This window comes from Myxocyprinus asiaticus, chromosome 3 (assembly GCF_019703515.2).
Source record: "Myxocyprinus asiaticus isolate MX2 ecotype Aquarium Trade chromosome 3, UBuf_Myxa_2, whole genome shotgun sequence".
Lineage (NCBI taxonomy): Eukaryota > Metazoa > Chordata > Actinopteri > Cypriniformes > Catostomidae > Myxocyprinus > Myxocyprinus asiaticus.
In genome coordinates this window covers 17,983,622-18,008,999 of record NC_059346.1, presented here as the reverse complement: position 1 = coordinate 18,008,999, position 25,378 = coordinate 17,983,622, and the positions used below count along the sequence as shown (strand labels likewise).

Here is a 25,378-nt window from a genome sequence, read left to right as displayed (position 1 = left end):
CGCCTTAAGTGCCTCCCAAGTCACGCCCACAGAGGATACTGAGGACCAGTATAAACCCATATAAACACTGATTTCAGCCTTTAACATTTGTTGGAAATCAGGATTTTGCAAAAGGGATACAATAAATCGCCAACTGTATGAATTCTTTTTCTCCATATGTGGCAACACTCACCAGGGCGTGATCTGAGACTAAGGTGTTTCCAATTGAACAGTCAACAACAGATGAAATGAGGGACTTAGATATATAAAAAAATCTATTCTAGAATAAATCTCATGGACTGATGAAAAAAATGTATAACCCTGCCAGATTGGTTTAAAAGTCTCCAAATATCTGCAAGACCAAGATACTTACACATCCTGTGAATCATTACTGTTGCTCTAGGGGGCTTACACACTTTTGCTTCACTATGATCAAGGACTGAATCCATCAAAAGATTAAAGTTTCCTCCCAATATTATATCATGAGGGGTGCCAACAGCTTGCAACATCCCTTCAAGATCTATAAAAGCCCCGATCATCTGCGTTAGATGCGTAAATATTAGCCAAAATCAACCTTTGCCCCTGAATTTCTGCTAAAACAATAATAACTCTTCCTAATTTATCTTTAATCTGTTTGAGACATTTGAATTGTAGATGTTTACTTATCAGTGTAATGACTCCCCTGCTCTTACTTGAGCCAACACTAAAGAAAACATGTCCACCCCATATCTTCCCAAATTTTAGCTTCCTGCGGGGAAAGATGCATTTCTTGAAGAAACACTATATCATATTTCTTACGTTTAAGAAAAGAAACAACCTTATTTCTTTTTATGGGGTGACCCAACCGATTCACATTCCATGTGGAGAGAGACAATCCACTCATATCAAAATTTGACATTTTGACATATGAGAAAAATAGATTGTGTGTCAAAAATAAAATTATAAAGACCACATTCCAACATCAGTGCAACAGTCAAACCCCGAACTTCCCCCCGAACCAAACAAACAGAAAAAAGAAAAACGTGCGCATTAACCACGCACGACAGCGCCAAAAAGTGTCCATCCCTCTAAACCCAAACAGTCCATGTACGCCTACGAGAGCCCCTGCGACAACTTTGTGCGAGAGCAACTAAGGATCTCCTGTTTGGTCTGAACCGACCAGAAGGTCTACTGTGGCACAAGTCACAGAAAATTTGAATGATGGTTACGGGAGGAATGTGCCACAACACACAGTGCATTGCACCCTGCTGCATATGGGGTTGCGTAGCCACAGACCGGTCAGAGTGCCCATGATGACCCCTGTCTACAGTCAAAAGCTAATACAGTGGGTACGCGAGCATCGGAACTGGACCTTGGAGCAGTGTAAGAAGGTCATCTGGTCAGATGAGTCCCATTTTTTTTATTTTTTTTATTTTATTTTATTTATTTTTTTAACATCACGTGGATGGCCGTGTACGTGTGCGCCGTTTACCTGGGGAAGTGATGGCACCAGGATGCACTGTGGGAAGATGACAAGCTGTTGGAGGGAGTGTGATGCTCTGGGAAATGATTTGCTGTGAAACCCTGGGTCCGGCCATTCATGTGGACGTCAATTTGACACGTGCTACTTTCCTAAACATCATTGTAGTCCAGGTACACCCCTTCATGGCAATGGTATTCCCTGATGGCAGTGGCCTCTTTCAGCAATATAATGCGCCCTGCCACACTGCACACATTGTTCGGGAATGGTTTGAGGAATATGATGAAGAGTTCAAGGTGTTGCCCTGGCCTCCAAATTCCCCAGATCTCAATCCGATTGAGCATCTGTGGGAAGTGCTGGACCGACAAGTCCGATCCACGGTGGCTCCACCTCGAAACTTGAAGGATCTGCTGCTAATGTCTTGGTGTCAGATACCACAGGACACCTACAGGGATCTTGTAGAGTCCATGCCTCGGTGGGTCGGTGCTGTTTTGGCGGCACATGGAGGACCAACATATATTAGGCAGCTGGTCATAATGCTTTGGCTCATCAGTGTATACCTTATATATATTCAATAAATATCATATTTGAATCTGTTTTGTGTTCTGTGTGAACAAGGCCTGTGAGGGTTTGTGTAGCTCTGTTTAAATACTGATGTGTGCCTGCACTTTTTGTAATTTGTTCATCTGTTTGTTCTTTTATTTAGTATACCTCTGCACTGACTCATGATGCCATCCTGGTGATAGTTGAGGCATTTCGGTATTTGAGGCGTCAACGTGTGGATATTTCCCGTCGAGGGAGTGCAGGTGACTGCCTTGCCAATCCAGCTGTACCATGGAGCCAGGGAATCGACATTGAGAGAGCTCTCAAAATGGTAGGAGGGGTCTCCAAAGGGCCTCATCCACCCCACAGACCCATACTAGCTGAGAGATATCTCTGGATTTGCAAGGATTTTATCTTATTTTCTGCCTGTATACGTACTGACATTGTTTAATGCTTGTCTGTTTTTTTTTGTGGTTGTTATTTTGTGGGTGTTACTGTTGCTCCTGTGTGCTCTCATCCTGCAGGTACAGGTTCAGGGTATGACGGGAAATATTCAGTTCGACTCGTTTGGACGACGATCAAATTACACCATTGATGTTTATGAGATGAAACCTGGAGGAGCCAGAAAGGTTAGTGACTCTGGGAGGGCAGTATCTATAAATTCACTTGATACTGTCATAGTGGAGCCATGTGTCATTTTACAAATTTTAGCAAGACATGCCTACATGCATGATTGTCTCATCTCAAAGACAAAATAACTACAAAACACTGCCCTTCACACCTAATCTAATTTTTCATAACTATTCTCAAGCCAAATTCATGTGTTATTTTGATAATTTTTTGTAGACTTAAAGGAATATTCTGGGTTAATACAAGTTAAGATCAATCAACAGAATTTATGGCATAATGTTGATTACTACAATAAAATAATTTAGACTCGTCTCTTCTTTTCTTTAAAAAAAGGCAAAAATTGAAATTACAGTGAGGCACTTAGAATGGAAGTGAATGGGGCCAATTTTTGGTGGGTCCAAAGGCAGAAATGTGAAGCTTAAAATTTCATAAAAGCACTTTCATTCTTCTCTAAATACTTGAAATGTAAAGTTGTTTAAATAATTTTTATGGTCATTTTACAGTTTAAGGGTTTAGAGCGTTACATCCAAAGTTGTAAAATTGGATATAACTTTACACAGAAAAGGTCAGCGGTTTTATTACACTATAATCATGTTAGCATGCATATTGTCTTGTGGCTATACTTTTAAAACAGTGGGTATCTTAACATTTATAAATTGGTGCCATTCACTTCCATTGTAAGTGCCTGGTTAGCTAGTTAGTTTTATAAAAGGAGGGACAAATAAAAATTAAATTGAGGTAATAAATATTTTGCCACAAATACATTCGATTGAGCTTAACTTCTTTAACCCTTATATCCTGTTTAGAGTAACATTACTGATTTTATGCTTGGGGTTCCACTAGAAACCTAGAAAATCATCTACTTGTGAAAATACTAGAGCTGTCAAATTAACACGTTAATGGGTGTCAAGCTCAGTTCCTGGAGGGCCGCAGCCCTGCAGAGTTTAGTTCCAGCCCTGCTCCAAAATGCCTCCTTGTAATCTTCAGACACTCCTGAAGACCTTGATTAGCTGCTTCATGTGTGTTTAATTAGGGTTGGAGCTAAACTCTGCTGGACTGTGGCCCTCCAGGAACCGAGTTTGACACCTCTGCGTTAACATATGCGATTAATTTAAAAAAGTTTAACGTGTACATTTTTCTTAATCGCGATTAATGCATTTATTGTTAATACAGCATAAACCAGCATAACCACTAGAAAATACTATTAGTAATATTTAAATTTAAATGTAAATTCTTTAAATATGTTTCTGTGACCTAATTAAAACCCAACAGTCAGTTATTATTGAAGCTTTAACCTCTGCTGTATCCAAAAGTTGGAATGCACTTTCCAGAAATCATGTCAGTATGTTGTCATTTTCTTTCTGAATTGCTGTTGAGTCTTTTGTTTGTTAACTGTGATGGGTCGATTTTATTTATACCATTGTTGTTTCTGTCACTTGCAGATTGGCTACTGGAACGAATATGAGAAATTTGTTTATATAGTGGAGCAGCAGGTTACCAACGAATCCTCCTCTGTGGAAAACAGAACCATTGTGGTCACTACTATTATGGTACACTATCCAATGCTACTTTTAAATATCGCGAACCATGATCCTTCTGCCCTTCCAGGTTTAGTGTCATTGTTGCATTGTATTCTGGGGGGGCAGAACACTTTTCTGTTTGAGTTGCTTTGCACTCACTCACTACATTTTGAAACAGTCGATCACAGAAGAGTGTTTCAACTGTATCCGTGTGAGTGCCAAAGCATTTTCAGTTCCATTCCGGTGGCCTGTTGTAGCAGTGACATCACAATACTGGGTTTGGTAAGAAATAGGTTACAAGCTCCCTCTCTCTACCTCTGTTCTTTCACCAAACGTAAGTACTGAACAGCTTCTGTGCAGTGGGCAAGAGGACTGAGATGCTGGGCTGGATGCAAATGATATAAAAATACATATTAAAGACACACACAAAAATACTTAGCTGATGGTTTTCTCACACATGCTCTGAAATAGTGAATATCATAAAAAACAAGAAAGTGCATCATTTTACGACTTTTAGATGTGCTGTTACATTGCTGTGGTCCTGTTTTTAATTTTCAGCAGTCCAATTAACTTATAAAGGTGCAGATAGTTCTTCCTTCATTTAGCTTCCTAAACAATTACAAAATTGCCCCCACTAATAGCTCCAGGGAGTCATTGAAGGTGATACATTTGTGTGAAGTGGACTGAAGAGTGTACAAAGCTTTACTCTCAGACAAAAGATAATGTTACAAAAGGATAATTTATGATACAATAGCAAATTAAATCTAAAAATAGTTAATGTATATATTTTTTTAAATATAGAACAGAATTTTTCAAACATTACAGACCCCAATATAAAAAGGTTTGATTTATTTTTTAGTAACACTTTATGATAACTATTAATAACATTAACACACATTTAAATTTTCTATAATGCTTAACAGATCATAATAGTAAACAGAACCTGCAGGACCACGTATCTCTAAGGGTCCACGGATCACTTTGAAAGAAATAAATAAAAAAGTCTGGATCTAGAGCATTTCAAAAAGGACATGTGCCAAAGTTAAATATATGTTAGGCATGTGGAAATGTTATGTCTACTGGACATGTTACGTCGACTGTGTCACAATGTGTCAAACAATAATTAATTAAGCCAAATGCTGAAAGTTAAATCAGTGAGGACTATACAGTGATTATGGCTGGTCTTAAACAAGATTCATGATTATGTCCTTAAATCTGAGAACTTGAGGGCGGGGGGAGAAACATAGAGGCGAGGACTGAGACAAATCTGCAAGAATATTAATTAAAGGGTGAATATGGTAATTAGTCATTTGAATAATGTATGACCTGAAGGTCACAGAAGCTAAACCTTTCTCACAGACAGAGAAAAAGGAAGCATGGTTGAGAAAATTAAGTCAACTTAGTAATTTTGTCATTGAAACAGATCATACAAAAAATATTATTATTATTAAATATTTTTATATTTATTAGCAAAGTCAACATTTATACAGACAATTATAATAACAGAAATGAACATATCTAGATATCACCGAATTTAGTTAGTCAGAGAAGCAAAGTTATATTTAAATGTACCATAAGGTTCGCCTTATGGTACATTTAAAAGAAATGATGACCTCTTTCTGACTCTGCCTATGATGACCTCATAAGTAGATTCAGACAGTGAAATACACTAATAACTAATGGAGTTTGTGAAAAGAATGATTTGTTATGCCTAGAAGACAGATGTGCTTGTGTCTAATACACTGCCTGTCCAACAAAAAAAGTTGCCGTTTGGATTTAAATAAGCAGATACTTAAGAGCCTTTGATTGGATCATTATTGCAGTGATTAATATGTTTCAGCTGGTAACAATTCTTTTAAACCTAACTGGTGCAGTGTGTAGCTTCTCATTTCTCTCAGAGAACTCGATAGTATGGAATAACAAGAGTTAGTTATAGAGTAGTTTCCCTTGGCGTAAGCCCCGTCCTACGGTTCAGTGTCAGGATTCTCGCTCGAATCATCAGAACCTGCTGGAAGGCGATGACGGCAGGGAAGATGAGGTTACCCCCCACAACAGGATGGGACCTAAACTGGTGGTGTTGGGGTGGCGGTGGGTGAAAGTGACATGGCATACAAGCAGTGAGACAGCTGTGGGACCTTATAAGGCATATGCTAGATGATTGGATGAGATGCCAGAATTGAATGATGGTGGTGGCGTGGTGGACTAAAGCACTGAACTGGTAAGCAAAAGGTTGTTGGTTCAATCCCCACAGCCACCACCATTGTGTCCTTGAGCAAGGCACTTAACTCCAGGTTGCTCCAGGGGGATTGTCCCTGTAATAAGGGCACTGTAAGTCGCTTTGGATAAAAGCGTCTGCCAAATGCATAAATGTAAATGTAAAATTAATGAATGAATGAATGAATGACGTAATGCTACTTCGAGTCCTCTGTGAGAATTATCGCTTAGGATTCCATTTCTCTCAGAGAACTCAATAGGATGAAATAACAAGTGTTAGTTATAGATTAGTTTCCCTTGGCTTAAGCCCCGTTCTACGGTTCAGCATCAGGGTTCTCGCTCGAACCATCAGAACCTGCTGAAAGGTGATGACGGCAGGGTAGAGAAGCTTACCCCCAAAAGGAAATTAGAACATAATTTAACTTGTATCCCCCATAAAGGAGAACTAACTAATAGTTCAATTTAGTTGACCAGGACTCAGGTGAAGGAAACTGAAAAAAGCAGAGATATTAGTAATACTGTGAATATAAACTTATATTACTAGCAAACATGAAACCTTACAAATGGCATGTAATAGTGCCATATCCTGCAGAAAGATGACTAGCTTTGTGAAATGGCATAGCTTCCGATGTGTTTGTGCAAACGCACTTCCCATGGAATGGGTGGCATTGCTTCATGATGTGTCCGTGAAACAGACAGCCCATGAAATGGGCGCAATGCTTGCGATGTGTCTGTGAAACAGACTGCCCATGAAATGGGTGGCATTGCCTTGTGATGTGTTTCTGAAACACAATGTGTCTGTAAAACAGACAGCCCATGGAATGGGCGACAGTGCTTGCGATGTGTCTGTGAAACAGACTGCCCATGAAATGGGTAGCAATGCTTGCAATGCATTTATGTGAACTACTGCCTGTGTAATGGCTGGCAATGCTTGCAATGTGTCTCAGCAAACAGTGTACCCATGCAAAGTTGTGGCAAGCTGTAATATGCTGAATACATAAATGTAGATTGATAAAGACGATCATATAATTAAGACATTATTAGGGCAGTTTAACCAACAATGGAAATACCTACAACTGGTACATTGAAATTACCCCTTAGTAAAAGGAAAACATTGGACAACTGCAATGCATGATTGGTCCTTCCCATTTCATTCAAAATGTTCTGGTTGGCAGCAATTATGCCTGCTGTGCTAAGATTCCCAGCATGTGGAGGCTCATGCTACTCTCCGCGATCCACGCACAACTTACCACATGCCCCATTGAGAGTGAGAACCCCTAATCATGACTACGAAGAAGTTACCCCATGTGGCTCTACCCTTCCTAGCAACCAGGCCAATTTGGTTGCTTAGGAGACCTAGCTGGAGTCAATCATTCGAACTTGTGACTCCAGGAGTGGTAGTCAGCGGCAATACTCGCTGAGCTACCCAGGCCCTCTAATAACACTTATTAACATTTAGGCACTAAAGACACAAGTTTGTTAAGTTTAAAAAGTGAAATTTTCCCCCATTCATCCATTATGCAGGTCTTTAGCTGCACAATTGTACGGGGTCTTCGTTGCCGTATTGTGCGCTTCATAATGCACCACTTATTCTCAATTGGAGATGGTCAGGACTGCAGGCAGGCTATTCTAGCACCCGCACTCTCTGCTTATTCGGCAAGTATGTGGTTTGAAGTTGTCCTGCTGAAAATTCCAGGACGTCCATGAAAAAGACGGTGCTGGATGGCAGTATGTGCTGCTCCAAAATTTGTACATTTCTGTCTGCATTAATGCTGCCCTCACAGATGTGCGAGTTACCCATGCCATGGGCACTGACACACCCCTTGCCCATACAGACACTGGCTTTTGGACCTGATGCTGATAACAGCTTGGATGGTCCTTTTCCTCTTTGGCCCAGAGAACACGACGGCTGTGTTTTTCAAAAACTATTTGAAATGTGGACTCATCGGACCAAAAAAACATGGTTACACTGTTCTGATTTCCATCTAAGATAAGACCGAGCCCAGAGAAGTCGACAGCGCTTCTGGACAGTGTTGATATAGGGCTTCTGCTTTGCGCCAACTATGGATAAGAATATTGTTCCCCCAAAAGAAAATAAATGAAACTTGCTTATGTTGCTGATGGAGACCAGGTGCATGAACATCGAGGAAAGTACCAAATGTGGGACAACAAAGTGCTGTTTGCTTGAAAAGCATAGCCATAGCATGTGAGATAATTCGGTTTCTTTTTCACATGCGAATGAGTGAAAACGGAATACGATCTGACCCGAGAAAACAAAAGAATAAGAAAACACGAATCACTGCAACTACATAAAACTATATGACAATGCCCAATTATAATATGCTATTAATTCAATTTCAGGAATGTTTTAGCACCATAGTCTACCACTAGGTCTTACAAGTTACACAGCAACAATGATACTGCCCCTTTAAAGAAGATGTGATTGGAGGCATCTGAAGAAAATCATAGCAAGAGTTCTTGATTTAACATGCAATAGTCGCGACTAGCAGAAAACAAGAAGCATCAGCTGAACTTAATGGAGATAATCAGACTCATACACTGATAGTAGTTGTGCATAATCAACATGCATCAGGGGTGGACTGAGAATAAAAATCAGCCCTGGAGAAAAGTTGTTGATCAGCCCTGCAGAAAAGTTGTTGCAGGGTGTTGGGGTGGTTGTCGTGGCAATGTGTGTCGCTGTCTCCTTCTGCATATCGCGGCCCACTTTGGCATATCGCAGCTCCGTTTTGTGGCCGGCCCACCGGGCAAAGTCACAGTTCTCCCGATGGCCAGTCCGCCTCTGACATGCATGCTGATTCCCCGTTACTGGGATATACTCGGGCATACAATGCTGATGTAACCAGATGTAAACAGGCATGACGCAGCTGATATGGCTGCAGAACACACAATCTTTCTTACACCTAACGTGAAGATCGGTGTGCAATGTGCATCGAAAACTCTTGTAATGTGAAACCTTGCCAAAAAAATGAACATTGCCACTTGAAAAGTGATTGTTCATGCAGATAATGAATATGATGAACAGTGAATAGAAGAACATTGAAGGCAGAACGCCTACACCCCAAACGCCACCCGCTATTTATTTGCAATTGTTCCGTCAAAAGAAGAATAAACAGAAAACTCGAGTATCTTGTTGGATGAAATCGGGAGCGTGAGCATCGAGGTTGCATATGCATAGTGTGTTCTGTGCTTGTGTGTTTTGCTCATATGCGAGTGAAAGTGACACGGCATTCAAGCAATGAGACAGCTGTGGGACCTTATAAGGCATAGGCTAGATAATGATTGGATGAGTTGCCTGCCTGATGAATGAATGATGTAATGCTACTACGAGTCCTCTGCGAGAATTATTGCTTAGGCTTCCATTTCTTAAACAGCCATGTCGGAAGACATATCCCGTGGTCGTGGAAAAGATGTTTGTAATAGTTCTGAGTTCGTGGACAACAGAGGAGTCAGGAGTGTTTATTTTTTCTCGTAGCACACTCTTTAGAGTCTTTAGCACTGTCGACTTTTCAGGTACATGAGTTCATACCACTCTTGTGCCGCTCCCTCTCCGCCATCACTATAATGAGAGACAAGTGTTAGAGTAATCACAACCCAGGTGACAAGCCTACCGCTCTCCCTTTCCCACAGACAGACACATGACCATGCCCCCCACCCCCATGCCACAATGTTACTGTGTTTCTGAAGGGGCAAATTATTGGTCTGCATCAAGCAAAGAAAACAACAAAGGAGATTGCTGAAATCACTGGAATTAGGTTAAGAACTGTCCAACATATTATTAAAACCTGTAAGGATAGTGGTAACCGTCAGCTTCACAGAAGGTATCGGAAAAAAATCTTGAATTATCGTGATCAGAGATCACTAAAACGCTTGAAGTCACATAATAAAAAATCGATAGTAGAACTCACAACTATTTTTAATAGTGGAAGTAAGAGCATTTCTACACACACAATGCGACGAGAATGTACAGAATTGGGACTAAACAGCTGTGTGGCCACAATAAATCCACTTGTTAGTGAGGCTAATCGGAAAAAAACGACTTTAATTTGCTAGTAAGCATAAAGATTGGACTGTGGAGCATGTGGTCTGATGAGTCCAGATTTAACCTATTCTAAAGCGATGGGTGCGTCATGGTAAGAAGGGAAGCACATGAAGCGATGCACCCATCATGCATAGTGTCCACTGTACAGTAAAAGCCTCTGGAGGCAGTGTTATCTGTTGGTCAGGTCTAGGCTCAGCAACATTATGCTGCAATAAAATCAGCTGACTACCTGAATGTACTGAATGACCATGTTATCCCATCAATGGATTTTTTTCTTCCCTGATGGCACGGGCATATTCCAGGACGACAAAGGCAAGATTAATCGGGCTCAAATTGTGAAAGAGTGGTTCAGGAAGCATGAGGAAACATTTTCACACATGAACTGGCCACCACAGAGTCCTGACCTTAACCCCATTTAAAGTCTTTGGGATGTGCTGGAGAAGACGTTCGACTCTCCCGTCATCAATACAAATTAATATGTGTTTGAGATGGACCATTTTGGAAAACAGTATGATAGAGTAGATTGAATCAGAATATGTATGTTGATTTCAGTGCTTTCGAGTTTGATTTGCTGCTTTTAAGACTTTGATGCAGTATATTTGAGACTTAGGTTTGTTTTGATTCTGTTAGGACTAAAGTTTGATATGCTGTTAAAACTAAAAATTTATATTTTGCTGTTAAAGTCTGATTTAATGAATTGAAAGAAATTTGTTTTATCTGTTGAGTTTCATCTAATTATGTTAAAGCTAAGGTTTGGTATTGATGATGATAAACTAGAGTTTGATAATTAAAATCAAAGATGAGAAAACCTCTGCTGCCCTCTTTAACACACCTCCTGAATGCACTGTATGTGTATGTGTGTGAGGTTCTGAAATAGAGCTCTTAACAACTCCCCCCATCCTTGCTTGCTTTAGACTGGCAAATGACACCAGTTTCCTAATAAGAGAACCTGCAAATTCACATCTCTGTCTGCTCTCTCTTCTGCACTCCACCCATCTAACTCTGCTCTCCTTACTGAGAATTTAGAATCCACTGCTAAAGCTTAAACCCCCAACCCAGTTTTAATTCAAACTAGCCTCCAGCTGCAGCCCCAGCTTTTAGCTGTTTTTTTTTTTATTATTATTATTATTTTTTTTTGCTGCATTTGGCTGTCAGTCACATTGCTGTTATGACACGTGCTGTGCATGTTTATATTTCAATATGTGTTGGTGTGAATAAGTAAGAATTAAACGTGTGTGTGTGTGTATGTGTGTGTCAGTATTGGGTGTAATCTGATTACAAAGTAATTATTTACTGTAATCTAATTACTAAAGTATAAAATTAGTGTAAAACATTACATTTTAAATTCTTGAAATAAGATTACAGTTAATGAATTTCAATTAAGTAAATTGTTTTTAAGCACTTAGGCTACATATATTTCTAAATAATATTATTCATTTAGAATACATCTGAAAAATTCATAATGTTTATATGTACATCTGTTTGCATGTCTGTAAGGTGTGTATAGACATGATAATGTAGACATTATTTTGAATTTGAGCAGAAAAACAAACTTTTCTGTGAAATATGTGTTAGAAAGTAACTAAAAGTTACTTTGTAATGTTTGTAATGTGAGTACTTTCTGGAAAAGTAATCAGTAAAATAATCTGATTACATTTTTAATATAATTCTCAATCTGTAATGGATTACTTTTACTGAGTAATTTACCCAACACTGGTGTGCGTGTGTGTGTGAGTGTGTGAGAGAGAGAGAGAAAGAGAAAGATACATGTAAGCATGATTGCAGATGAATGATCTTTTTTTTAATTTTTTTTATTGTGTGTGTGTTCAAAGCAAGCTGAACCCCATCTGATTTGGTTAACAGGAAGCTCCCTATGTAATGTACAAGAGGAATTATATGCAGTTGGATGGGAATGAGCGGTATGAGGGCTACTGTGTAGACTTGGCATCAGAAATCGCCAAGCATGTGGGCATAAAGTACAAACTGTCCATTGTGGCTGATGGAAAGTACGGAGCACGCGACCCTGAGACCAAGACCTGGAACGGCATGGTGGGGGAGTTGGTATACGGGGTGAGTGTTGGAAAAAAATTGTCGGCAGTTGGGGGTGAGGGGTGGGATATTGGCTGTGTGAGGCCAGTAACACTTAGGAGGCCCTTACATAAAATCACTGAGTCTGCTGTCAAAATAAATGTCAACAAAAAGCTTTATTTATTTATTAAAACTAAAAAAATTTAGTTTTCTTTGAACGATTAACCATTAAATTCATGAGAATTTCACCAAACACTCTTACATATTCGGGTCTTTAGAGATCCGACACTTAAGGTATATCTATCACAAATGAATCTACAAAATGCCCAAATATTGTCAAATTTTACAAATATTTAATTTTACTTTCACACACTGAAATTTCCTGAGATGCAACTGGCTGTCAAAAACATTGAGTTACACATAAGTTACACACAAGTATTTTCTCAGGCACTTATTGAGTCTAAATAGACATGCAACTTACATAATTTTAGTAGTACACCCAAATGACAATAGCTAAATCATACTGTTCATGTGTTACACTTGCTATAGTTGACTTCCACATTGTTTCTTCGTCAAATAGCAATGTCAAATGTAAATCAAGTCAATCACTGACACATCAGCGCCACCTTGAGTAAGAAATAACATATAGTATGTATGTGTACACACTTATGGAGTAATGAAATCACCATTGTTGTTAATTTATTGTTGCACAGAAAATCAACATGATATACAATAATATTTATTTGTATGAATATAGTACTCATTCCTCTTGTAATTAACAAAGAAATAGATATCCTGTGATAGTACACTTGTATAAATATGAAATAATCCTATGACCTATATACTTTTGGTAACCATTGTAAATGTTTTTTGCAATTTTGGCTTTTTTATTTTTTATTTTATTTTTTTTTTACACTATTTATAAGAGAGATTGAGGAATACTAAAGAGGTATGGGCACAACTCCAAAAAATGTATGAGGTACAGCAGTGAAATGAGGTCTCAGGTCACTTAAGACCCGAGGTATGCGTTTAGACATGCATTTAGGGGTTAAAAAAAGGATTATGCAGAACTATTACAACACTCTCTGAAATTCTTGATTCGGACTACTCAATTGCTGCATTCTCCACTCAAATATTTTGTATAATGACCACTTAACTGTTTAATTGACTGCTGTCCCAGATAACAAATTTCCTTTGAAGCTATGCTATATTTTCTGTAGCTGTGTAATAAGCACTTTACGGCTGTATATTTATCCCTATTTATCTCACAAAATCACACATATGTTACTGATAATTTTAGTGCTTGTTAATCTGTTGTTCTCTACTGTCTTTCCTGTGTTATTTGAATTTATTTTGACAGTCTGATGTGATTTTAAAATGAAGGTATTTCAAGTCTTCCAGTGTTGCTGACCCTACCCAAGTCTTTGGTAATGGTCAGTGCTCTCAGATGATAAAGCTCCAAAACAGTTCTCTCTTACAGTCACTTGAGCACATGATACAGTCACATCTTCAGACTGCATTTATTTTTGTAGGAAAAAATCAGCTCAACCTGTCTAGTTCCTAAAGCTAAACAACTTATAAAGAATGGGAAATGTTTGTTTGTGTGTGTGCGTGCATCTGCTTTTGTTTCGATGAGCTATGTAACATATAATAAATTCATCTGATACATATTGTTTAATAGTCAACTGTGCAGGAGGTTTAATTGCATTCTCAGTCTGTTGTGTTCTTATTAAATATTAAATAGAATTATCAAATATTGTGTTGAGCTTTGGGTTGCATTCATAAGCAGTTGGAGTTGTGATCAGAGACAAGAAAGGATTATGAGACACAAGTACATGGTAACATAAACACCTGCAACACAATAATAATGTTAAGAAAAAGTGAACCAACTCTGAACCCTAAAGTTCTACTTTACAGCTGTTTTGAAGCTTAAAAAGTTGTTGGTTTTAATCAAACTGGTTCATTCTTCACACTTTTGTCACTACATATTCAAAACGCCAGACCATTTAACAACTTTTCCATTATCACGCATTTTTTTTTTCCCTCAAATGGTGAACTAATATGTATTGTATTCCATGTTTCCAGAGAGCAGATATAGCTGTGGCACCCCTCACTATAACCCTTGTCCGGGAGGAGGTGATAGATTTCTCTAAGCCATTCATGAGTCTGGGCATTTCCATCATGATCAAGAAACCACAGAAGTCCAAACCTGGAGTCTTCTCCTTCCTGGACCCCCTAGCCTATGAGATCTGGATGTGTATCGTATTTGCATATATCGGCGTGAGTGTGGTTCTCTTCCTGGTGAGTCGTTTCAGTCCGTATGAATGGCACCTGGACGAGAACGAAGAGGCGAAGGATCCGCAGTCGCCACCCGACCCACCCAACGACTTTGGCATCTTTAACAGTCTCTGGTTCTCACTTGGAGCTTTCATGCAGCAAGGATGCGATATCTCGCCAAGGTTGGTGCATTATTTAGCACATTCTTATCCCTCCATCTTCATCTTTCTCTCTCCCCTCATCTTCGCATTTAATGGTCGGTTTGTCTTACATGGTGCATATATGTTATTCTATTTGGGGTGTGTTCATTTTTTGTAAGCATACAGTATCTCACCATTCAATCATCAAATCAGTTGTTAATTCATTCACTCAATCTCTTATTGTCTCATTAATCACAGTCCCTTCTTTCTCTCTTTTGAACTGCAGCTTGCTTAAAATGATGCAGGGCACCAACTAAAATAATTTATATTCACCATGTGTTGACTGTAAAATATACAGATAGTCTATTTCTCTTAATCTCTCTCTCTTTTTCTTGGAGGGCTACCGTGTTCTTGTTGCATGTCTCTATTTTACTGTCAGCAGTTTGGTGTTTATAAATTGTTTCAGTGGAGGAGTGTCAGCCCTCTTCACTCATTCACCAAGATGATCTTTCACCATTCATTCACTAATTCATTTTCATTCATCTTACTCATTTACACCATGTTCCGCTTACCTCTTTGTAAGTCTTGGATTCCTGTCTTTTACTTTTGAGGTGTTCCTCGTTACCTTGTTCTCATCCTCATCTTTCTATTGTCTCTAATGAGACAGACCTGTCTAATCATTGCTTCAGTTCTTTGGATGGTGGTTTTGTCAGTTGCTTGAAGATTTTTGCATCTTTTGTCGACAAGGATAGCTTTTTTAATGCATCTCTGCTCATTTTTAACTTTTCACCCTATTGATCTGTCTGAGGGGATCTGTTCGCTCTCCTACTGTCTCTCTCTTTCTTTTTTTTTTTTACTCTTTCTCTCTCTCAGGTCTCTGTCCGGGCGTATAGTTGGGGGTGTGTGGTGGTTCTTCACTCTGATCATCATTTCATCCTACACTGCAAATTTGGCCGCTTTCCTTACTGTGGAAAGAATGGTGTCACCTATAGAGAGTGCAGAAGACCTCGCCAAGCAGACCGAGATCGCCTATGGGACCCTTGACTCCGGTTCCACCAAAGAGTTCTTCAGGGTAAGACACCAGCAGCAATGTATTATCAAATGTAGTTTAATCAGCACTTTAACCATGCGCCACACGGAATGTTTTTTCTGTCAACATTTAAAATGAAAAAGCTGCAGGATGGAACACGGCTAATCAGAACCTATTTGGTATTTATAGATAAAGTTACTTTTTATAAATACTCAGCGGCAGCACTTCCAGGATCTTTTAGCATCCCAGAAAAGTACTGCATTCAATGTCCGTTTAGCTGAAATTAAGCTGAAAACGTAAAAAAAAAAGAGTGCTGTTTTTGGGGCTTCCTTAGATTTTCATCAGGATTGTGGATCAGGACAAACTCAGGATTTGACATAAATTATGGTATTTCATGGTCCCAGTCATTGTTAGACCCATTCACCCCGCAGCTACTGATGGAACATTTGAACCTTTCACAATGGAATCACACATCACACAAACTTGTGAAAGGATATGCGAATGAAACCTAATATGCTACTTTTAAAATATGTCTTTGCACATACACTCACTGAACACTTTATTAAGGACACTTGTACACCTTCTTATTTATTCAATTATCTAATCAGCTAATCGTGTGGCAGCAGTGCAATGCATAAAATCATGCAGATACGGGTCAGGAGCTTCAGTTAATGTCCACATCAACCATTAGAATGGGGAAAAAGATGATCTCAGTGATTTTGACCGTGGCGTGATTGTTGTTGTCAGACAGGCTGGTTTGAGGATTTCTGTAACTGCTGATCTCCTGGGATTTTCACACATAGCAGTCTCTAGAGTTTTCTCAGAATGGTGCCAAAAACAAAAAACATCCAGTGAGCGGCAGTTCTGCAGATGGAAACGCCTTGTTGATGAGAGAGTTCAACTGAGAATGGCCAGATTGGTTGAGCTGATAGAAAGGCTACGGTAACTCAGATAAACACTCTGTACAATTGTAGTGAACGGAATAGCATCTCAGAATGCACAGCATGTCGGATCGGCTACACCAGCAGAAGACCACATTTGGCACTTTATTAGGACCATAGTGTTCCTAATAAAGTATTCAGTGAGTGTATATTGAATGCTGTAAGTAACATGTAACATGTTTAATCCAAACCAGCTCTTATTAAGTTTGAATATAGAACTCAAATATTATCAATTACTGTATGTGGACCATTAAAGTAAAGATGCATATTGCATACTGTTGATAATTAAATTTTTTATATGCCACATTTCTCAGGCTTTAGAAATGTGTTAAACATGTGAGTGTGTATATTCATCAACATGTTACATGTCTGACAAAATCATACAGGCCTATTGAACCAAGTTAAAACTGTTTTTCTTTTTTTGGAGGGGGTTGTTAAAAAACCTACAAACATTTCTTATTTCACTATAAACCATAGATATCCCTTTATAATAACTTTTTTTTAACATTAAAAACATTAAATTTTATAATGCTTAACTGATTGTTAAAACTGCAGCGTTGCCCATAACCACCATTTAATGCTACTGTTTAGAAGAACCTGGAAGAATGATTACCTGCTGTGTGACGTCACGGTAATTTCATCAATAGAGCACAACAGTGTCTACCCACCGAAAGTATTTTTACGATTTATTTTTTTCATAGGGATTTCAAGCTCTGAGATTGCTAGATTGCAAGCTTTGATTTGAAGAAAAAGGTATTTGAAAATTGGACACAAATACGAAAGTATTTAACATCTTTATTTAGGAAATGAACTACAATCTTATGAAGCGTTGGTAATGACGTAATTGAATTAAGAATAATGGAAATAAAACTATGGAATTTAAGTTAATTATAAGTATAGAAACAATATCTTATAATTTTACTGCAAATATTGAGATATATACAAATATATAAGTAGTTTGAGAGTATAAAGAGACAGACACAAGATTAAACAAGATTCTTTTTTAAGTTGAAATATCTAGGGGTGGTTGACTAATCGACTAGATGTTTAACTGACTGACTAGTGGATTAGTGGAGTCAACTGCTAACATGAATATTTTTAGTCATGATGAGTCTAATGGTAGAACCAGTTCTCAAATTAATTGAGAGAGGCAACTTCTTAGAGAGCTATTTTGCATTATGATAGCTTGCTGTGCTTAACAGTGAATAACAGTCAGCACAGTAAAATCCTCTGAAAGAAGTTTAGTCTCTTTAATGCTTTAGGTTTAGTCTTTTTATGCACTGCTGTTACAGTAAAGTGCTGCATCAAGAATACAGTTCGAGGTGATCACTGTTGGATATGAAATTCTCTGCTGTGAGTAATATTCCCGTATTTGTGAGGTGATGTGGAAAGATTTGAAATCTTTTACTGATTTTGTCTTGAAGAAACTTAATGAGAAGGTTTGCTTCCAGAGCTAAACCTTGTCGCTAGTATTTCTGTAGTTATCCCCTGGTATGGGGAATCCGAACCACATGGTTATTATCCTAAACGAAGACTAAAACTAAATGTAAAAAATCATTTTCATAAACTAAAAAAAAAGAAATTGAAAAAATTATCAATTATGTAACATGAAGATGCCACTAGACGGCAATTATAGACGGCCTAATACGTCATTGCATCAGCAGCAGAGAGAGAATCACTACCAGAGAGGCAAAGCAGGTAGATAACAGTCTTTTCACTCATTCGGTCTTACCCTGTCAATCTGTGGTTTGATTTATCTTTAATTTGGAACTGGTAAAAAGTTTGGTTTGAAGTTCAGCAGGGCTCGACATTAATGCTTGTCCAGGACAAGTGGATTTTTGAAGGGTCAAATAATAGAGAAAAGTTGCCTGAATGACAATAACGAAAAAATAACTGCCAATATTTGTGATATAGCCAAGGCCTTATTACAAAGTTCTTATTCTTATTCTGCTGTTTAAAATAATACAGGTCGCGTAATTTTATATTTTACTAGTGATCTAGGAATAGCTGCATGCTTTGACTAGACAGGCCAACCCGATCTCAAGAAAATTTGTGCATAATTTACAAGTTGGCTATTTCGTATGATCTCGCACGATTTTGTTGGCATAAACTCGTACGACTTCATCACAAGCAAATTCCCGGATGTCTAATGCGTAAGCGCGAGTTCCGCGCACGAGGTGTTAAAGGTGCAGTATGTAAGATTCAGAAACCCTTGTTATTAATGACACCTGTGGCCGTTAAGTGAACTGCAGCCTGTTGCTCGTGATCGCGCACACACTGTATAGGGACGCGAGCGAGCATGACTCCATAGGGAAGAGAGACTGAACGTGATTCACCGGCATCATGATCACAGATGAGGTAGCATAATTAAAATTACACAGTTATGATTGTTTTACTACAAACTTTGAGACTGTATATTATATTTGACTCTCCAGTGCTGGACAGGGCTAAAACAAAGTGTGGATATAAGTAGGTCTGTCTATGCAAGACTGTAGATTGAAGTAATCACTTTTCTTTGCATGATACATTGACTACATTTATACGATAGCCTATGTCAGCGTTAGCTAGCTAGCCAGCTTTATCAATAGCTGTTAGCTAAATTTGGAGGATGATGACAGTAGTTGTTTATAAAATAGACTGTACATTATAAATATGTTGACACAATTCAGTATTGATGTGATTCCATCACAACTGTCATTTTGATATATGGATGCGCTATTGTTTTATAATAATAGAATGTATATATTTTCTGTATAACCAAGTTGCGTTACACTAATGAATGGGTCTTTTTGCATTATCTTGAACATTGTCTAGCATTCATTTCATGTGTTATTGTAGTTTACCTTACTGAATAATTACTGATGAACATTATGTCAGTTACTGTGAATCAGCATACCTGACTTTTAGTATAAAGAGAAGATCGTTGAAATTATTTGAAAGTTACGAAGCAAGGTAGCTTGCAATTCGTCAACGTTATCAGGCATGATCAAGTTAGCTAAAATTACACAGATCATTCCTTATGGCACTATATTTCACATCCTTTGCAGTTATGTAAGCTTACCTGTCCAATAAGAAGAATGCTAGTTCATGGTCGGTTTTGATCCCCAAAACCAAACAAAGGTCCCTCCAGGAATCAAATGTCCTGCCGATGTTCACTCTAGTTTTCGCTCGACCACGATCACGTTCCCGCTTAGCCAGACGGGAATCAGTAAATGTTTTTTTTTTTTGGCTTACTCTGAGTTTGTGTAGGAGCCGGTGTTGTGCTGGGAGCCGGACTTTGCTGGATTCCATCTCTAAGATAACGTTACCTAGTGTTGCAGTTTGTTGTCGCTGTTGAATAGCGGAAGAGAAGCACTGAGGCAAGGCTCTCGGGAGTGCGCATAAACGTCACATCCTTTGGATTTTCCCGGCAAAAGCGACCCGCTCCCTTCACATGAAAATCAGTCTACAGGCTTTAATAGGCAACCTAGGAAGTCCGGGAAGGGCTAATTTTTTAAGTTGCGTTACAAGCCGTTCACACATTGGCAAAAAAAAAAGGCGAATATTACATGAAAAATGTTACATATTGCACCTTTAAGGATATGCTCATTAATATTATGCCCTTACCCAAACCCCTTATCTAAACTTAACCAATCAGTAGAGTGTGTAAACATGATAGGAAGCTGTTGTGTGTGACAGAAGCAAGTAATTGTCATTTATTAGTTGGAAACGATGTCCAGCGATGTCATTGGCTGTAGTGAAAGTCGTAGGAATTCAAACAAGTGCAGTCGAACGATATCATAGGAATTAGCCAAATTTAGAAAAGTCGTACGAATCCTGACGATTTCGTTGTGAGAGTGTGTTGGACAGGCGACTTTTTGTGTGCTCACATGCGCATGTGCTCCGAGAATGCTCGTAATGCGTGATACGCGCCTAAATGATCAAATACATTTCAAAATTCTGCCAAAATGCTTGTCTTTGTGAGGTATTCATGTAAACTCAATGGGGGAAATGCAGATTTGTATCAACGTATCAGACTTTTAAGTGTTAATGTAACCTAATAGACCTGCTGCTGTTGTTAATATTAATCAAAGAACCATAAAAAGAAAAAGTGAAAACCACTCACTGTTCTTGACTACAGACTATACAGTGAAGTCCAGTAGTAATTAAACTCTATGTAGCATTTCATTCTGAATGTTTACTTGAATATTTGATACTGCTGTTAAAAACATTTAAAGCTGTTAACAAAAGCACTGTTTTCTTAATTTTGTATTGTTTGTTCTATTTTAATTATTTCTATTTATTGCTGTTATTTTATTACTGACTGTTTAGTAGTCTTGAATAATTACTTGAGCACAGTTCTTACATAACAAATTAGTGTGATTATTTGTTGTGATAAGCTGGTATCAAGAATTGTCAAATTTCACTAACAACTATTGAAATTTTGGTATTGTGACAATGTATATATATTTTGTATGGTAGATCTTGCTGCAATAATATGAAAAAGTAGATCTCATTCCATAGAAGTGTGGGCACCCCTGCTGTAAATGATGGCGATGGAGGCTTTTCTTTGCCGTACGTAACATTATATAACTACCATATGACAATAACCTCCCAACTACCGAGCGCAGTTTACATTTCTGTCCCGGAGAATCAAGTTGATTGCAGAGCTGTACTATTAGCAGGGTTGTTTCTAAGCATATGGGGGCCTTAAGCAAAATCCTACTTGAAGGCCACCCCAATAAAATTATTTACAAATTAGACATTGGGGAATCCAGCTATACGACCCACATCAGGGTCATTCCTGGGATTCGGTAATATTTCAACTTGGAATTTTTTTATTTATTTTTTCAACTACATTTAATTAATTGTCTGAAGACTCCAAAACATTAGGCACATATTAAATCTCCAAAAAATCATATTTTCCCACATCAGACATCAAATCCCTTTTATCTCCTATTTTATTCTGATTTGGATACCTTTTTTCTAAACCCCGTCATGGACATAATCGAAGTGGTTTGAAAATGATTCTACACAATACTTGTTATAAAATAAGCATCTACCTGCTGCTTATGTGTCTTCCACTTCTTTTTATGTGATAAAGCTACAAAAAGTCAAATTGTGTGTCTATGGCTTAATTGTTTTTTCGTTAAAAACAACAACAACAAAAAAAAAACAATTAAATTCAGATATTTAACTAAAACCCCAACTTTTTTGAGCTAGCCCTTAACATGTCAGGCTGTGCTCAGCAAACAATATATTGATTTTTAATTGTGTTCCCATTTTAATTATCAAGTATTATCACTCTTGTCTCTACCCCATCACAACTTTCCAACCACTAGGCGACTTGCACCCACATATTTCATGTTTCATTCAAGTACATATATAGAATTTGTTATATATAATACATTGTCTATTCCATATTTTTTGTTACAATATTCATAAATGTACTGAATAACTCAACCACGTCACAGGCTTACTGTGAAAAATGTGACACAGTTGTGTGTGTGACAGAGTTGTTGTTTTTTGCTCAATATGGCAACTGTTCCTCGTGTGGTGTAGGATAGAAGACCACACAGCATGCATGATATTAAAAAATTCTAGATATATTTATGGATTAAAATATTAGATTGAAAAGTACTGATTTAATATCTTAATTTCATGTGACTGGGTTGAGTTGTATAGCTTGACCATACCCATCTTACTATAATACACTTTAAAATATGAATACAGATTATAATATTTCTACCTGTTTCTGTACCATGCTGTTAAAGACAGCTGAATGATGTCACTACTGATTAATAATGTCACATATGGGCGGAACTAAAATTTTTATGGGCTGAAAATGGTTGGTGTGATGGGGTTGAATTCAGACTGAGGGACAAACCTTTATAGCCTAGTTTTTATTTTAAAAAATCATGATCTTTCTCAGCAAAGGAAAGTAAATAAATATTTACATTGATGACAAAAATTATAGACAATGTGCCCTTTTTTTTTCTAGGTGCAAATTCAGTGAAGTGCCTCAGGGACATAACACATTGTTTGGTTTAAGATAGAAAGAAGACTTTTTTTAAGATAAAGATTATTTTAAAGCAATAATTATTTTAATTAATTGTAATGGACATATCAACATCTGGTAAAAAACATTTAATTTTCAACATTTCAACTTTCAACATTTAATTTTGGTGAACCACCACTTCATAAGGTCTGGGGGACTGAAATATTACAGAATCCCAGGAATGGCCCATTACACAAATACATGTTTTCCCCATTCTCCAATATCCCTTAATATAAATACTAAAACTAAAATAAAAACTAAATATACTGAAAAACTAAACTAAATTGGAGTGAAAATTTGAAAATGAAGTAGAAATAAAAACTAAATTAAAAATTAAAAACTATTATAACCTTGTTCCGAACTTACCGTTGCTATTGTCTTTTGTAGTGAGACTTGGTACTTAGTCGATCTTCTGTTGTCTCTCTTGAATGGAGACTCAGAACATTGGATGATCTGTTACTGTCTCTCTCTCTCTCGCTCTCTTTGAAGCAGAAACTCTGGACAGGAGAAGCAGAACTTCTGATGTTTTGTATTCTGTAAATGTCTCTCAGGATGGGCAGGAGACTATGAACTTTTAGTGTTACTGTTATTGTCTCCTGGAGAGGAGACTCAGAACGAAGGTTTCATATTCTGTTATTGTCTCCTCTCTCTCGGGAGCGGAGACACAGAAACTTGCTCTGTTACTGCCCCCTTCCTTGCCAGACTCAGGACTCAGAGCTTGAATTGGTATATTCTGTTTGCCGTTGATGTTGCATTTTCTGTTATTGCCTTCTGACTTGCCAGCCGGAAACTCAGAATAAGAGTGTGGCTGATTGTAAGGATGCTTTATACCTTCCTGATGAGGAGGAGATTCCAGTTTGGCACCTTCCGGTTTCAGGGTCATGATTGGCTACTGTCATCAGAGGGGGGCACACAGTGTGGTCCACCCTCCCTTCTCTGTGTGGAACTCATTTGCATATGTTAAAGTTCACAGTTTTATCAGTGCCCTTAAAGTTTTATCTATGTATTATTTCTTTTCCAAACCACATCCAAAATATTATTGGCATTCTGAATGCATAGAGCCTAATATGTTACTGAAAGTGAAATATTATGCATAAATGTATAACTTAACAGTTCAATTTGTGTGAAATATTGTGCTAACCAAACAACTGAACTTAAACAGTTCTGTGAACAAACATGGAGTGGATGTGTTGCAGTTGGTGTCCATTTTAGGAGTAAAAGTTTGTGTTTAAAGATTTGTCTTTGTGGCTTCTTTGTTTCAGATTTTACCATGTGGTAAGTTAATGCTGCTTTGAGAGGTCTTGAGGAACTTTTATGGTCCTTAGCTCAAGCCTTAGGATGGAGGGTTTGAGATGTTGCACAGGATTTCGGCGATAAGAGACCACTCGTTGACCAATGAGAACACTTTTCCAATGTGTTGGAAGGTCCGGGGCCTTCTTTCTGAGGTGTCTGTTAGTTGTCCAAGCAGCTTATCTGATGGCTGCTTGGCAACTGTTTATGTTAGTCCACCATGATCCAATCAAAATGGAGCCACTTTTCCTTGCCTTAACAGTTACAGTTAAAGATGGGCCAAGCCATAAACATATTGTCCGACCTGGGTCATTTCCCAATCCAACCACCCTCTCTCCTTCAACGTCCTGTCCCTCTTAACTGTCCCAAAAAAAATTATATATATATATATATATATATATATATATATATATTAGTCTATGGAGAAAATGTATGGGATTTTTACTTCTGGAACCAAAATGTTGCACTTTATTTTGTTATTTTATGAGAGTAACTTAAATGTTACGCTTGATTTGTGGAGTGGGATTTGGGATTTTAATGAGATTTCATTGTGGGCCCAGCTACCCAGTGCAAAGCAACAAAATCTCCTTTCACTTGTCATGGTTGCAGTTGGTTAGGAAAAAAACACTTGGTGCCACAATGCTAATATACATAAGGGGGCTGGAATGGAAGTTGATGGCAGCCTTAAAGAGCTGAAATACAAACTGAATAAGTAACAGAGAAGGAAAGAACATTTGAAAGTATTTATCTGCAAGAAACTTTTCACTCTTGGCAATGACACGCAATCATTATAGACATGCCTCCAAGTTTGACAAAAACATGTTTTACTGAATCTGAAGCCAAAGGGAGAAAGTGTGTATGTGTGCGTGTTGGAGATGACAGGGAACAGGGTAGTTTTAAGATGACCCAGATACACCACTACTGATGAGCTCATCCTGTCATTCCACCTTAATGTCATGATTACTCTCTAATGTGTGTGTGTGCATATACGCATGTGTGAAAGCATATATACACATACACATAATCAGTCACTCATGCTACACTGTCACCTCACACACCCACTATTAAATGGCGAGAGACAGAGATAGAGAGAGAGAACACATGAAATGTGGTGCCCTCTGCACTTCTCTCTTTCATAAGTTGTCATCTTCTAACAGACTGGATGAGAGCAGTTATGACAGGGAGAGCAGCTGACAAAGAGTTGGACTGATTGTGATGAGAGAGCCATTG

General features: G+C 38.1%; 1 protein-coding gene across 4 annotated transcripts in view; it reads left to right on the top strand.

Annotated features, from left to right (window-relative positions):
* Positions 1-25,378, top strand: part of gria3a (glutamate receptor, ionotropic, AMPA 3a) — an 81,904-nt gene that overhangs the window by 35,927 nt on the left and 20,599 nt on the right. For all 4 annotated transcript variants that reach the window (XM_051674570.1, XM_051674560.1, XM_051674587.1 and 1 more), the window contains exons 7-12: positions 2,145-2,312; positions 2,506-2,610; positions 4,054-4,161; positions 12,269-12,475; positions 14,519-14,892; positions 15,724-15,922. In XM_051674570.1, coding sequence (XP_051530530.1) covers positions 2,145-2,312; positions 2,506-2,610; positions 4,054-4,161; positions 12,269-12,475; positions 14,519-14,892; positions 15,724-15,922 — 1,161 coding nt within the window. The remainder of the gene's footprint in view (positions 1-2,144; positions 2,313-2,505; positions 2,611-4,053; positions 4,162-12,268; positions 12,476-14,518; positions 14,893-15,723; positions 15,923-25,378) is intronic.